Source organism: Acanthochromis polyacanthus, chromosome 17, assembly GCF_021347895.1.
Source record: "Acanthochromis polyacanthus isolate Apoly-LR-REF ecotype Palm Island chromosome 17, KAUST_Apoly_ChrSc, whole genome shotgun sequence".
Taxonomy (NCBI): Eukaryota; Metazoa; Chordata; class Actinopteri; family Pomacentridae; genus Acanthochromis; species Acanthochromis polyacanthus.
In genome coordinates, this window is record NC_067129.1 from 15,909,590 (window position 1) to 15,925,394 (window position 15,805).

Here is a 15,805-nt window from a genome sequence, read left to right on the forward strand (position 1 = left end):
ACCTGTTTAACAGGATTTATTTTCTTTCCGCAACAAGTATAATGCACAATGTGCAGTGGGCAAAATAATCAGGGGAAAAGTTGTAGTTCATGACCAGCTTGTGTGGTTTCAGATAAGTTCCTACATGTCCCAGATCGGTCTCTCTTCATCCTGCCTCAATTTCTCTTGTGTTAAGAGCACATGTGGGTTTTGTTTGTCTTTCCTGAAGAGGAAGGATATGAAAGTATGCTTTGTGTTTAATTCCACCTAAGAAACATTAAAAAGGAGTGTCTGATACCACCAGGGAGTGATGTGTCCTACAGTACATGCCTTTCATGCAGTTATGCTCACAGTACCGGAAAGAGACTCTCAGATTTTCCAAGGAGTTGTAATGCCAGTGGTGTTAACAGTAAAGTCTGGCATATTCTTTGTTTAGTCCCTGTGAGAGTATTTCAGCTTTTTTTCTTATATATATTTTAAGGCACAGGAACCATCCAATAAAAGCAAAGTGGGTTATTAAGATGGAGAATTGCACAAACTTTGAGGTTTGCTCAGCTATTTTCGGGCGTGACTGTAGTTGACTAGACTGTAATTCATTCTCATGTGTGACACATATAGGAGTGGCTGAAGGCTGGTATGTCACACACCCCCACCCACTCTGCTCCCTGAACAATTCTATCTAAATGTAATTCACAACTCTGTGTAATTTCAAAAAGAATTTCTTTATTCCAAAGTTTCTAAAAACATGCATGACATTATTTCAGGACTTGATCAAAGAAAGTGTAAAGTTCTGCTTATATTACACTATATACAAAATCATAATACAAAATCACTTGTACATGCAATGTTGTCAGTGTAGTGAACACTTTGCTTTGTTTCTCACTCATTAGTTTCACTGTGAACATCCTGGAAGCCTAAAACAGAAGACAGCACCGATCCTCCTGATGTCATTTCCAGCAGCATCCAACACCACTCACAATTATAAGACAAATTAAAAGTCATGTTTTATTGAAAGTTTTGCTGTACCTGTTTTCAAATGCCGCTGCTTTTAGAGTGTAAACAGGGGGAATGTTTGATGTGGCAGCAGCAAAGAGAAGTAACGATTATCTGCACCAGTATGGAGTGGTGTTATAATGAGCCAAAGTAAACTGGATCTACTCTTCAAAAATCCATAGTCCATTATTCAGCATGAAAATTCATGAAATTTTGGATAGGGCAATAAATTACTGGTGTTTGAGTGGAAATCCAGTCAAATTTGCACAAAAAACACAGCTGCATGGCGATCAGTGCAACCCACGCAGCCATTAAATACACATAGGGCAACTCCACCAATTTTACACATCAAGTCTGGCTACAGCTGTTAGGGAGTGATACTCTTATAAATAATAATAAAAAAAACCTTTGTTGTCCCAGAGGGAGTGGTGTGAAATCTAAAAATTGCCTGATGTGGTGTCACGTGAGTTGGTTGTAGTTGAAGATTGCAGTATTTTACATTCATTTTCGCTGCAAAAATTAGGTGGTATGGACGTTGTAGTCCACCTTTAATCTCTGCCAGAGGCCAGAAGCTTGACACTACATGAGCTGCTAAATGCAACTGAATAAGCTGTAGTGGTTGTGCTGCATTGTGGGTAATGTAGGCACCAGATTGTGACAAGAAAGAAAAATGTTTGGAATAAAAATACAATATCTCTGGCTCTGTGCTCGGCTTTTAATGCCTTTTTGTAGCTATCCATTGTGAGTCCACAATATAGGAGCACGATGCTAACTTGGCGAAGTAATTCAACATTTACTGTGATGTATGCTGTATTTCAGTGACCACTATGCACTGAAATCTGAAAAAGTACAATAAATCTATGAACGTATGTTCTACGAATGTAATACGAACATTTAAAAATGTTGATGAATAACGAAAAAGACAATTCTACTCAAATGAGTGTCTATCTATCTAATCATCATCATCACCATCATCGTCGTCGTCGTCGTCGTCATCATCGTCATCATCGTCACCATCAAGTCCTTCCTCCTCCTCATCATCTCCACTGCTGGGCTCAGACTCTTCATCGTCTGAACTCTCAACTTCTTTTTCCTTCTCCACAATTTTCAGATGAACTGCCTCTTCAGGTAAACTGACACAACCCCGGCAAACAAATTCAGTCACACACACACAAACGCAAACAGTGAGATGGGCAATTTGTGGATATCTGAGCGCATGAAAAGTGCAGCAAATATACAAAAGGCACTGGTTTACCTCAACAAACATCCAATTCCAAAATAAAAGAAAGGGAGACACCCCGAATCCTCAGTTTGAAAACAACCAAGCGCAGAGAATCAATGTACTCCTTCTTTCCTTGGACAAAATGACCAAAACATCAGTTCAACATTTCTCCACTAAAACAAGTTCACTGTCCTCTGGGTTTTGGATTTGTAAAACTCTTCACCTGTATTCACAAGGCAGAGAGAGGCACTGTGAAGCAACTGTTGTTATTGTAGCCGCTGCGCACAGAGGAAAGGGAAGATTGTGCCCAGAAAGAAAATCTTTTTTATCTGCCAAGAGCTTAAAAATGTCACCCCTCAGTAGCAAGAAATAGAGGATATAGCTCAATTCACGACAGCAGGATCTAGAGCTAAAGGGCTCGTTAGAGACACATTACAGGTGTTTTATATTCACGTCATGATTCATTAAAAGCGCAAGTCTGTAAAATTCATTAAATAGCCAATGATTTTCTAAAAGCAAACAAAAACATCTGTAACTAGTCACTGGTTGTATGATCAAATTGCACATCAATACAGAAAACTGTAAAACTGCATCACTGGTGCAGTCAGCACTGCTGCTGTGAATTGAGGTTGAAGAATCGCACTTAGAAAAATCCTCCATATTTCCATCTCCTGTTCTACAGTTTAAAACTATATTCAGTAATATTTAAAAAAATATATATAAAGTTAATTCTAAAGTTTCAATCACTAGCAACTTTTGGTAAAAACATACAAAGGTGTTTACAGCAGATTTAGCATTATAACAAATTGGAAAGATGGTTCTTTGTAGCTCTAATACTGAAGTAGTCAAAATAAACTACAAAAATATCTCAGAGGTTCACCGAGGAGGAGCAAACATGGAAGAAGAAGATGCCTTTTATTTTTCTCTTCCAGTAGAACGGACCCAGACAGCCAATAAGACTCCACACCAGTCCCAAGAGGAAGAGGAGCACAGCAGCTCCGGTTCTCTATCCCTCACCACACAGTTGGATCCTTCCACTCCTGCTCTCGGGAATGCAGCTCGATATCATTGTCCATGCGATTTTTCTTGCAGTACCTCACTGCCACGAAGATACCAAGGAGGACCATTATTATCCCACAGGCACCTCCCACGGCGGCCGCTAGGATGCCGATCTCAGAGAGGGACACTAGAAGCCACAAATCAGAGAACAAAGTGGAGATAACGGAGTGTCCCAGCGGTTAAACACGCTGTCCATCTACTTGGTGACCCATGAACACAACACTGAATCCCATTCTGCTCCAGGAATGATTCTGACCTCTCTGAAGTAATGAACTAATAAAGCTTAACGTTCCTACCAGGATTAATTATGTACCATCTTCTAAATCATAGTGAAAACACTGATGGTAATAACTGAACATTTTCTTTCACTGAACTACATCTAGCACAATGACAGATTTTTCATCTTCCCAGAAGCTACTGAGTTCTCAAGTATGCAGTGGTGTCAGTCTGACCTTTGTTGACAACTCTGAAGTTGATCTCTCCACTGTTGCCGTGTACGTCTGGAGGATTGCGCACCTGGCAGACAAAGGTGCCATTAAAGGTCGGAGGCACCTCTTGGAGGGTGATGGAAGCATCTCCCCTCGTAACGTCTCCCGACCAAACGGCATGGCCTTTAAAACGTCCTGTCTGGGGAGGGTACGGTGTCTCATGATAGTAAAACACCTGAGGCATAGCAAAGAGCACAGAAACACAAACAAATAGGCAAGCATAAGACATTTTTGCTTTTACAAAATGTAGAAAAGCACAGCTGCAGTGGCTCTGCTGTTAGCTAGTTTACAGAGACCTTTAGCCTTAGTGGTCACGGTAAGATTTGCACCCTGATATATAGAAAAAAAGACAATTTCCTGACCAATTCACTCATTTAGACCACTAACCTGAGCTGTTATACAGACGTGGACAAAATTGTTGGTACCCCTCAGTTAAAGAAGGAAAAACCCACAATTCTCACTGAAATCACTTGAAACTCACAAAAGTAACAATAAATAAAAATGTATTGAAAATTAAATAATCAAAATCAGCCATCACTTTTGAATTGTTGATTAACATAATTATTTAAAAAAACAAACTAATGAAATAGGGCTGGACAAAAATGATGGTACCCATAACTTAATATTTTGTTGCACAACCTTTTGAGGCAATCACTGCAATTAAACGATTTCTGTATTTGTCAATGAGCGTTCTGCAGCTGTCAACAGGTATTTTGGCCCACTCCTCATGAGCAAACAGCTCCAGTTGTCTCAGGTTTGATGGGTGTCTTCTCCAAATGGCATGTTTCAGCTCCTTCCACATATGTTCAATGGGATTCAGATCTGGGCTCATAGAAGGCCACTTTAGAATAGTCCAACGCTTTTCTCTCAGCCATTCTTGGGTGTTTTTGGCTGTGTGTTTTGGATCGTTGTCCTGTTGGAAGACCCATGACCTGCGACTGAGACCAAGCTTTCTGACACTAGGCAGCACATTTCTCTCCAGAATGCCTTGATAGTCTTCAGATTTCATCGTACCTTGCACACTTTCAAGACACCCTGTGCCAGATGCAGCAAAGCAGCCCCAAAACATTACTGAGCCTCCTCCATGTTTCACCGTAGGGACAGTGTTCTTTTCTTCGTATGCTTGGTTTTTGAGTCTATGAACATAGAGTTGATGTGCCTTACCAAAAAGCTCCAGTTTGGTCTCATCTGTCCAAAGGACATTCTCCCAGAAGCTTTGTGGCTTGTCAACATGCATTTTTGCAAATTCCAGTCTGGCTTTTTTATGAGTTTTTTTCAGCAGTGGTGTCCTCCTTGGTCGTCTCCCATGAAGTCCACTTTGGCTCAAACAACGACGAATGGTGCGATCTGACACTGATGTACCTTGGCCTTGGAGTTCACCTTTAATTTCTTTGGAGGTTGCTCTGGGCTCTTTGGATACAATTCCAACGATCCGTCTCTTCAATTTGTCATCAATTTTCCTCTTGCGGCCACGTCCAGGGAGGTTGGCTACTGTCCCGTGGGTCTTGAACTTCTGAATAATATGAGCCACTGTTGTCACAGGAACTTCAAGCTGTTTAGAGATGGTCTTATAGCCTTTACCTTTAAGATGTTTGTCTATAATTTTTTTTCGGATGTCCTGGGACAATTCTCTCCTTCGCTTTCTGTTGTCCATGTTCAGTGTGGTACACACCTTTTCACCAAACAGCAGGATGACTACTTGTCTCCCTTTAAATAGGCAGACTGACTGATTATGAGTTTGGAAACACCTGTGATGTCAATTAAATGACACACCTGAGTTAATCATGTCACTCTGGTCAAATAGTTTTCAATCTTTTATAGAGGTACCATCATTTTTGTCCAGGCCTGTTTCATTAGTTTGTTTTTTTAAATAATTATGTTAATCAACAATTCAAAAGTAATGGCTGTTTTTATTATTTAATTTTCAATAAATTTTTATTTATTGTTACTTTTGTGAGTTTCAAGTGATTTCAGTGAGAATTGTGGGTTTTTCCTTCTTTAACTGAGGGGTACCAACAATTTTGTCCACGTGTGTATGTGTAATAATTTGATCCGGTACATGTAGCCTGTTTCAAAACCATATTAACGTATCAGTTTCTTGTCATATCTCGCAAAGTGCAATGTGTCTTTGCAATATAATTTGCCAGCCGTAGTTTGAGATTAGGATCCTGGCTTGTAAAAACAAAGAAGATAAAACAAGACATAAAACTAGCAATACCACCTTGCAATGGTATGTCTCAGCTAACCAAACAAGGTGCAGTTCACATCCACGTCTGTCAACTTCTGAGCTTTTGGATATAAAACGCCATCATTTCATTATTTTTATTTTAAATTCTGAGACTGTGTTCACAGAATGGGATGGATGGATGGATGGATGGATGGATGGATGGATGGATGGATGGATGGATGGATGGATGGATGGATGGATGGATGGATGGATGGATGGATGGATGGATGGATGGATGGATGGATGGATGGATGGATGGATGGATGGATACCCTGACAACATAACTGATCCAGCCTTGGCTGTCAACAACACATAGGCATTATAATGTACTGTATCACTAATAAAGGCAGGCAGATCAGCCGGTGGTTTCACTCTTCAGGATTTGATAAATGTCACAATGTATTAATTCATATTTTCCCTGATGGTTGTCACTGCTATTGGCATATTATTTTACTTGCATATACAGTTCAAGAGAATGTAGAATATGCAAAGTAATCAAAGCAAAGGATGGCAAAGCAAAGAATCTCATGTCCTTGTCACAAAAAAAATGCACATTTTAGTTCTCTCATAGACTTAATATAGGTCTTCTGGAGATATGACAAAATCTGTGGAGTCAAAATAAATCATACAGCAACTAGAATGAACAGTTTTAGTGAGTTAGACAACTTCATTAATCAAATTTTCTCAGAGGCATGGACTCTTAACTTCCCATGAGTGATTACGACTTCAACAGCAGCTGCTGATTCCTCTGAGCCAATTTAAATGGGGCCCAGTTGATACACTCATCAGATGCAGCCACAAACCCTACAGTGGGAAAGTCTCAGGAGCTTAACACAGATCTCAAAAAGCAATTTGATGACCTGAACAAGTAAGGAAGTCGCTTGAAGCCACTTCAAAGCAGCCACAGATCCCAAAATTAACTCTGCAATCAATTGTAAGTTGTGACACTGCCATGATCAAAAAGAAAATACAAGTTATCACCTGTTGCTCAGAAACAATTGGTCAGAGTGTGTAAGAGTCACAAAAATCAGGTCTGCAATAAATTAGAAGCTGCTATAACACAGACAAGTGTGTTTTACATCATCATGAGCTGAGAGGCTGCCATGCAAGAAGGAAACCTTTCCTCTTGAAGCAACACCTTAAGGGTCAACTAAAGTTTGCTGTGATGGCCACAACAACCAAAATATGTTTGGAGGAGAGAAGGAGAGGCCTTTAACCCCCAAAACACAAAACCTATCGAGCACGGGGGTGGTATTATTATGCTTTGGGACTGCGGAACTGGTGCTTTACGCAAAGTACATGAATAAAAGAAGAAAGAAGATTACTTCCATATTTTTCAGTAAAACCTAAAATCATCAGTCAAAATGTAGGGATGCATTTGATTGCTCCAGAAAGAAAATGACCCAAAACACAAATCAAAGCAGGCTGGATTTAATGTTTTAAGCTGGTCTCCTCTAAGTGACTAGAACCACATAGAGAACCTGTTGACTGTGCTGGAAAAAGAGGTCAGAAAGCCAACAAATGTATTTGAAGTCAAGACGAGTGGACAAAGATGCAACCAGAAGCTTGTGGATTGCTATCGAATGTGCCCAGTTGAGGTGAAATAGCCAAGTGACAAAGCAGTGTTGTTTGTACATTTTTGATCCAGTAAATTTTATCATATTTCCAGAAGACCTAAAATTCAAGATAACTGTGATCCGCTTGAGTGTTTAAGTCAGAATCAGACACCATCAAAAACAGAAGAGCCAATCGAGAGCTGTAAAATGAAACATATAAACAAACAGTTGATAAAAGCTTGAAAATAAGAAAATTAACTAAATACTGTGTTCAAATATTAGTGATCAACACTTTAAAGGCCCTATCATAAGTGCTGGATTGAATTAATGGTGACGCTAAAACAACATATTGAAAGCATTTTTCATAAAAAGACAGTTTTTACTCACCGACTCATCGCTTCCCGAGTTAAGGGGTCTGAAGTTCCAGGACACTGCGACGGACTGAGGATTCACTTTATATTTGGAGCTGAAGGTGCACTTCAGTTTCACATTCGTCCCATTGACTGCTTCTACTGAACTCGGAGTGGAAATATCTATCCCACTGACAGGTCGCAGCCCTGACAAACAGACAGCAAAGTCAGAAAGGTGACTTATCAAACCTCCCTCAACTTACTGACTCATTCACATTGGTTTGTGACTCAAACTGCTCATTTAACTACGCTCCTCATTTCATTCCTCCATCCGTTAAAACGTCTAACCAAAGGAGAGTTCTGCATTGAGCAGCTCTGCAAGGACATAAAAGATATTATTTGCAATAAATGGCGACTTTCTGCTATTCTGCAGATTAAATTATTATTGTTTGTTTCACTCAGAAATGTCCCTTGCAGTGAAATGCAAAGTGACACGTGCCTTAGATTCCTGGAGTTTATTGGTTCTGGCTATAAACTGTGACTTTGTCAGTTTCTTGAGCCTACAAATGTATTCTACAGCCACTGCTTTTTCACTTGACTGCATTTACGTAAAACGAGCTGCAAACAATTCAAAGTTCTTTTGTATTAACTGTTGTACTTGTCCAGATGAATATCAATGCCCTACTTTTCACTCTATAATTCAAACTGAATCAATCAACAGCTTTCCAACAATTACCAACGCTTTGCCACTACACACTTTTTGACACATTGCAACAACACACGTTTAGTTTTAGTTCTGTTCAATAATATCTCCCACACTGGAATCAGCGCGGGAACATTACTAAAGACTACTTCTCTTACAAAGCCTGCTTCACATTATCTTTCCACTGTGAAGTCATGAGACTGCTTATAGCCTTAACCCTCCTGTTGTCCTCATTTACAGGCACCAGAAAATATTGTTTCTTTGTCTGAAAAAAATCCAAAAATTCTGAAAAAAAATCCCCAAATTTCTGAAAAATGGCAAAACCTTCAGGAAGAAATTCCCAATAATTTCTTAAAATTTCCCTTAATTGTTTTTTTTTAAAATCCCCCATATTTGGCAAGAAAAGTCTTGACATTGAGTAAAAATCTTCCAAAAAAATCCTAAAAATATCTAAAGTGATTACATATATATCAGTAAAACTTGTAATATTTTCTTGTAATAAAATTTCGCTGAATTTTGGTTGATTTTTATGTGAATGTTTTAACATTTCTTTTTTTCCACCAAAAAAATGTTCAAAGGTTTCCCAAAAATGATAAAAATGTGGACATCAGAAGTTTCACTGTGAAAATATATTTTTCTCCCACATTTTCAAACTTTAAAACAGGTCAATTTTGACCCGCAGGACGACACGAGGGTTAAGCGTAACCTTTTATTCAGATATCCACAGGAAGACTCTCAAACCACAAATCAAATCATTCAAATACTTCAACGGCTGCTACACCTACTATGGGTTAATCATTCTTAGTGTGTTTGAGTACAGAAGGTCAGCTATGCGCCGCCTCCACAGGAACCTAAAGAACACACAGTATCTGTATCTGAAAATCACAAAGAGTTACACCTTCTCTAAAAGTAAACACCTTTCCATGTTTAACTTGGAATTACCAGTAATTATAATGATACCACACAGACTGGCAAGTGTTCATCTTCCTCAAGCACTCTGGTGAAGCTACACAGTTAAGCTAATTCTGGATAACGCTGTCAGCCACAGTGATGATCAGACCTGCAGACTCATCCCACGGATTAAAACATTCCTCCTTATAAACCACAGAAGAAGAAGCCAAGAATGTTCTGTAATCCTGGACAGAGAGGTATTAGAAATAAAATGTATGACTGTACAGGAAAATTAAACTCAACAGGAGAAGAGGATTAAGGAGAATATGACAGAGGGCCTACAGGAATGTGTGCATGTAGTTGTTTATTCAAGTGCACAGTAGCTCACAGTTATTGAAATCTGTGAGAACTTGTTCAGCTCCATCAACACGATCAGTTTATGTTATTGATGCCAGCATATAGCAAACAACCACTTAGCACCATCAGATGACATTCGTTTTGCATGCAGGCTGTGAGCCACAGTACGAGGAAAAAGATGTTTAAATGCAAGGGATATTTAATGAAGGAACAAAGCAAAGAATCCATAACCTCCATTTTCATCAAAACTAGCAGCAGGCCATTAGCAAAGTGAAAGATTTGCTGGCAGACATCCAATTAAATTACAGGGGTGTGGTATTTGTGATCATTTTAATGGCGAGTGTCGTTTTTCCTTCTGGGAAAATTCAAAAGAAGTCATACAGGACATCTTAGCACAGGATAATTTTCCTTGAATGTGAAGCTTTACAATAAACTGAGTTTTTACTGGTGATATTAAAGTTTAGTTAGAAGTTTGACAACACAAGAGATTCTTATTCTATTGTTTTTATGCATGTATTATCATGGTTGTACATTCTCTTACAGAGACAGTGAAGTTGAGCAATAAAATGGAATAAAGCCCATAAAATCTGCATGAGGAAGCAATGAAAAAACACAGACACAAATAAGCAGTATGAGAAAAGGAAGTGAAATCTATATATCAATTATATTTTAAGGTTTGTGTGTACATAAACTGCAACCATAAACATGTTTAGTGTCAATTCTGCTTAATAATATCTCCCACAGTGGAGAGGGAACATTACAAATAATTCCTCGGTGTGCAAAGTCTGCTCCGTGTTATCTTTTCACTGTGACCACATGAGGCTCGTTATCAGACACACAGCCCTAAATGTAACCTTTTATTCAGATATGTACGGGAACACTCTCTTGGTAAATGCTCTGAAAGTGAGTGGCTTCAACCTAACTATTCAAAGTCTACAATCTCTGAATCTCTGCCCCGGATTCACCTCTTAACATGTGAGAGCAGCTACTCTGATATTCAACCATTCATCTGTAAAATCAAACCACCTTGCCAGGTGTCTTCAAGTTGGAACAGCTCCTTCATATTTACAACTGGCAGCCTTGAATCAAAACAGCAACTGGTGCAACAGAACAATCATATCAAGTCTTATTCAAAGCCAATGAATTGAATCCTGCTGAACGCATGTCGGGCTGCACAGTGGTGTAATAGTTAGCACTTTCGCCTTGCAGCAAGAAGATCCCGGGGTGGGCCTGGGATCTTTCTGCATGGAGTTTGCATGTTCTCCCTGTGCATGTGTGGGATTTCTCCGGGTACTCCGGCTTCCTCCCCAGTCCAAAAATATGCTGAGGTTAATTGATAACTCTAAATTGCCCGTAGGTGTGAATGTGAGTGTGATTGTTCGTCTATATATGTAGCCCTGCGACAGACTGGCGACCTGTCCAGGGTGTCCCCTGCCTTCGCCTCTAAGTCGGCTGGGATAGGCTCCAGCACCCCCCGCAACCATAGTGAGGATAAAGCAGTGTATAGAGAATGCATGGATGGATGAACGCATGTCATGCAGACGGGGCTCATTTTTGTGATTTCTGAGAATCTTAGATTTGAAAAAATCCAGCTGAAATTGCACCAACAGTTAAATTGTTATTTATTTTTAACTTCATTCAGAGAGGTCAACCAGGAGGCTCCCCAAAGCCTAAATGCACTGTGCATTACAATAAGACCAGTAATAACAGTATATATTGTACTGTATTGAATGTATTTCTGAACTTGACGCACGACCAACTGTCAGCAGAAGAACAGAGGCCTTACGTCACTGTTCATCTGGGCAAACAAAACAACATAAAGCACAGCAGTGAACACCAGCCTCCTGAAGCTCTCTATGGTCAGACTGCAGGTGTGGATTCAATTTGGTGCTAACTAAAGTGGGGATTTACATAGTTTCCAGTGCTTTAAGCTAATCTCCCATTTGCTACATGACAACTCTTTGCGGCATTTGGGATTAATTCAGCTGCAATTCAAGCTGTTGCCTCACATCATCTTAAGCCTTCAAATGGTGATTATCAAATCTCTAGCTGACACACGCTGCTCATTGGTATTCAGAGGGTGGATCCATTGTTTGAGCAAGTGCCATTCTGAAAAGTATTTCATCCATCCATCCATCCTCTATACACCGCTTTATCCTCATTAGGGTCGCGGGGGGTGCTGGAGCCTATCCCAGCTGACTCGTATTCATGAAAAAGTATAAAATATACTGAAACTATCAGACACCTTAATGATATCGGTGCAATTTCTGTACTAAATAAATCATTTGATGATTTTTTTTAATATTTTCAACACAATGGATCACAATAGAAGCACTTTTAAATAAAACACAGAAACGCGTTTAGAGACACTGATGCCCACTTATCATGGATCTGGGGGTGTGGAGTTCATCATGCCTTCGCTGCTTTATGAACAAGGATAATGGCATGAAAGTATAAGATAGTATATGTATACATACAATGAAAGTGGTGGAAAGTAAGTAAAGTAAGTAATTTACCCAGTATTCTTCGTAAGTACAATTTCGAGACACTTTGACTTCATGCTACATTAGACTTCCAATAGGTAAATACAGTGGGTACGGAAAGTATTCAGACCCCTTGAAATTTTTCACTCTGTGTCATTGCAGCCATTTGCCAAAATCAAAAAAGTTCATTTTATTTCTCATTAATGTACACTCATCACCCCATCTTGACAGAAAAAAAACAGAAATGTAGAATTTTTGGCAAATTTATTAAAAAAGAAAAACTGAAATATCACGTGGTCATAAGTATTCAGACCCTTTGCAGCGACATTCTTAACTCACATGCTGTCCATTTCTTCTGATCTTCCTCGAGATGGTTCTGCTTCGTTATTGGAGTCCAGCTGTGTTTAATTAAACTGATTGGACTTGATTAGGAAAGGCACACACCTGTCTATATAAGACCTTACAGCTCACAGTGCATGTCAGAGCAAATGAGAATCATGAGGTGGAAGGAACTGCCCAAGGAGCTCAGAGACAGAATTGTGGCAAGGCACAGATCTGGCCAAGGTTACAAAAGAATTTCTGCAGCACTCAAGGTTCCTCAGAGCACAGTGGCCTCCATAATCCTCAAATGGAAGAAGTTTAGGATGACCACAACTCTTCCTAGACCTGGCCGTCCAGCCAAACTGAGCAATGGTGGGAGAAGAGCCTTGGTGAGAGAGGTAAAGAAGAACCCAAAGATCACTGTGGCTGAGCTCCAGAGATGCAGTCAGGAGATAGAAGAAAGTTCCACAAAGTCAACTATCACTGCAGCCCTCCACCAGTCGGGGCTTTATGGCTGAGTGACCTGATGGCAGCCTCTCCTCAGTGCAAGACACATGAAAGCCCGCACAGAGTTTGCTAAAAAACACATGAAGGACTCCCAGACTATGAGAAATAAGATTCTTTGGTCTGATGAGACCAAGATTGAACTTTTTGGTGTTAATTCTAAGCGGTATGTGTGGAGAAAAGCAGGCACTGCTCATCACCTGCCCAATACAATCCCTACAGTGAAACAAGGTGGTGGGAGCATCATGTTGTGGGGGTGTTCTTCAGCTGCAGGGACAGGACGACTGGTTGCAATTGAAGGAAGGATGAATGCGGCCAAGTACAGAGATATCCTGGAGGAAAACCTCTTCCATAGTGCTCAGGACCTCAGACTGTGCCCAAGGTTCACCTTTCAACAGGACAATGACCCTAAGCACACAGCTAAAATAACAAAGGAGTGGCTTCAGAACAACTCTGTGACCGTTCTTTACTAGCCCAGCCAGAGCCCTGACCTAAACCCAATTGAGCATCTCTGGAGAGACCTCAAAATGGCTGTCCACCAACGTTCACCATCAAACTTGACAGAACTGGAGAGGATCTGCAAGGAAGAATGACAGAGGATCCCCAAATCCAGGTGTGAAAAACTTGTTGCATCATTCCCAAGAAGACTCATGGCTGTACTAGCTGAAAAGGGTGCTTCTACTCAATACTGAGCACAGGGTCTGAATACTTCTGACCATGTGATATTTCAGTTTTTCTTTTTTAATAAATTTGCAAAAAATTCTACATTTCTGTTTTTTCTGTCAAGATGGGGTGCTGAGTGTACATTAACGAGAAATAAAATGAACTTTTTTGATTTTGGCAAATGGCTGCAATGACAGAGAGTGAAAAATTTCAAGGGGTCTGAATACTTTCCGTACCCACGGTATTGTATTTTGTATTCCTTATCTGACAGCTGTAGTTACGTTTTAAAAAAAAAAAAGCTTTAAAATTACAACATATTATTAAAATTTAAAGCAGTGGTTTCCAACACTTGTTTCTTCTGACATCTTTCAAAAAAGAATATGCAGTCGAGGTCACATTTCTGATGCCTATGAGTTGGCAGCAACTTCACAAAACAGTTAATATTTCCTCTAAAAATGTTTCCTCACACGGTTTTGTTACAGTAAACATATAAATGATCCAATAACTCATTAAAAAAGTCCAAAAACCATCATTAATCATCTTGACCTTTTTGATGCTATATATAGAGTAGGTCAAACCAGCTACAACAAGCCGCTGACACACTGATGGTCCACTATTAATAGTCTAATGATGACGAGTATAATTATATACTAGTCAAAGGGACCAAACCAGAACTTTTACTTTATTTCCTGAAACAGTTCTGTACTTTTACCTATGTGGAACTTTTTTTGTGCTGCACTTTCACTTGCAATAGAATATTCCATCACTCTATAATGATAATAAAAAACAATATAGGAAAATGATCCACAATCCTATCACACACTTGCATGCATTGATTCTGCATGTGTAAAAATAGATAAACTTTACAGTGTATGACTCATATCTTAGGATTGTCACCCGCAGAACGACTAAGCACTACTTAAATGAAAGCTGGGCCTATTCCTGACACCAAACAAGCTTCATATAAATTCTATTATGCTTCTTGGCGTCCTGCATTGAACGGTGGTTCAAAATACACCGACCAGAATATCTCACACCCACGTTAGACGCATTGTTACACAGTTTTGTGAGTTTTTATGTCCTGACAAAGTGCGCGGCGCCTCCAGGAAGTTGTCGAAACTCACCTGGAGCCAGGAGTCCTCCCAGGAGAAGCGCAGCCCATATCCGATACATGGGACTCAACATTGGTTCTGCCTCAACTCCAGCACGGTTAATTCCTCTGTAGAAGTCCCTTCATGTACTTTTATTAAAGGGAGTCCTGAATCGAAACGTTCCCGTGGTGTGTCGGAGTAAAGAGCCGCTGGGAGAGTCGACTTCTCGGTGCTGAAAATGTGAGTCAGCCTCCGTTCACACCTGGTGGGCGGCGTTCACGGGCTCCTTGCACAACCTGTTCACCTGGCTGACACTGACCCACACTTCGTGACACCAGCACCGTAACTCAGGCAGGTTCTGCTGTTAAAACTCCAACAAAAAAGCCCAAAATTTTTGTTTGTGAGCATGCGCATTCTGTTAGTGGCTGATAACTCAGAGTCAGGTAAAATATTAAGTGACAGCTGTCGGCTCACTGCTTCCATCTGGTGGCCACAGAGTCAAATCACAACACATCAAGTTGTTTAATTCAAGCTCAAACTCCACAGGGAGGACAAAAAAATACACAATGATTATGTTCTTTTTAAAGTATCCTTCCTGGTAATCTAATTATTGTTCATTTCAGCTACTTTAATTCATAATTATAGACTGTAAAATCATTTTAAGTTAATTCAGCTTAAGTTGGTGATTAAAAATGTGTGTTAACTGGACTTCAGTTGATTCAAAGTCATCCTATGTGTTGTTAAAGTATAAAGCTAGTCAAACTGAATTAACTTAAGAAGACAAGTTCAATAAACTCAAGATATTAGGTTGAATCAATCACTCACACAGTCGATGATTGCAGACTAACTTGCTTGTTTATCCATCCATCCATCATCTATACACCATTATACATCCTTATTAGGGTTGTGGAGGGGCTG

At 39.8% G+C, this 15,805-nt stretch overlaps 1 protein-coding gene across 1 annotated transcript; it reads right to left on the bottom strand.

Moving 5' to 3' along the window:
• Positions 1–682: 682 nt before the first annotated feature.
• On the bottom strand, positions 683–15,285 carry LOC110962528 (myelin protein zero-like protein 2). The gene is made up of 4 exons (XM_022210519.2): positions 14,921–15,285; positions 7,912–8,081; positions 3,706–3,916; positions 683–3,380 (listed from the first exon to the last, which is right to left on the bottom strand). Exons 1-4 carry the CDS (start codon positions 14,979–14,981, stop codon positions 3,208–3,210), a joined length of 615 nt encoding a protein of 204 aa, XP_022066211.2. The 5' UTR covers positions 14,982–15,285; the 3' UTR covers positions 683–3,207.
• Between the last annotated feature and the right edge of the window lie 520 nt (positions 15,286–15,805).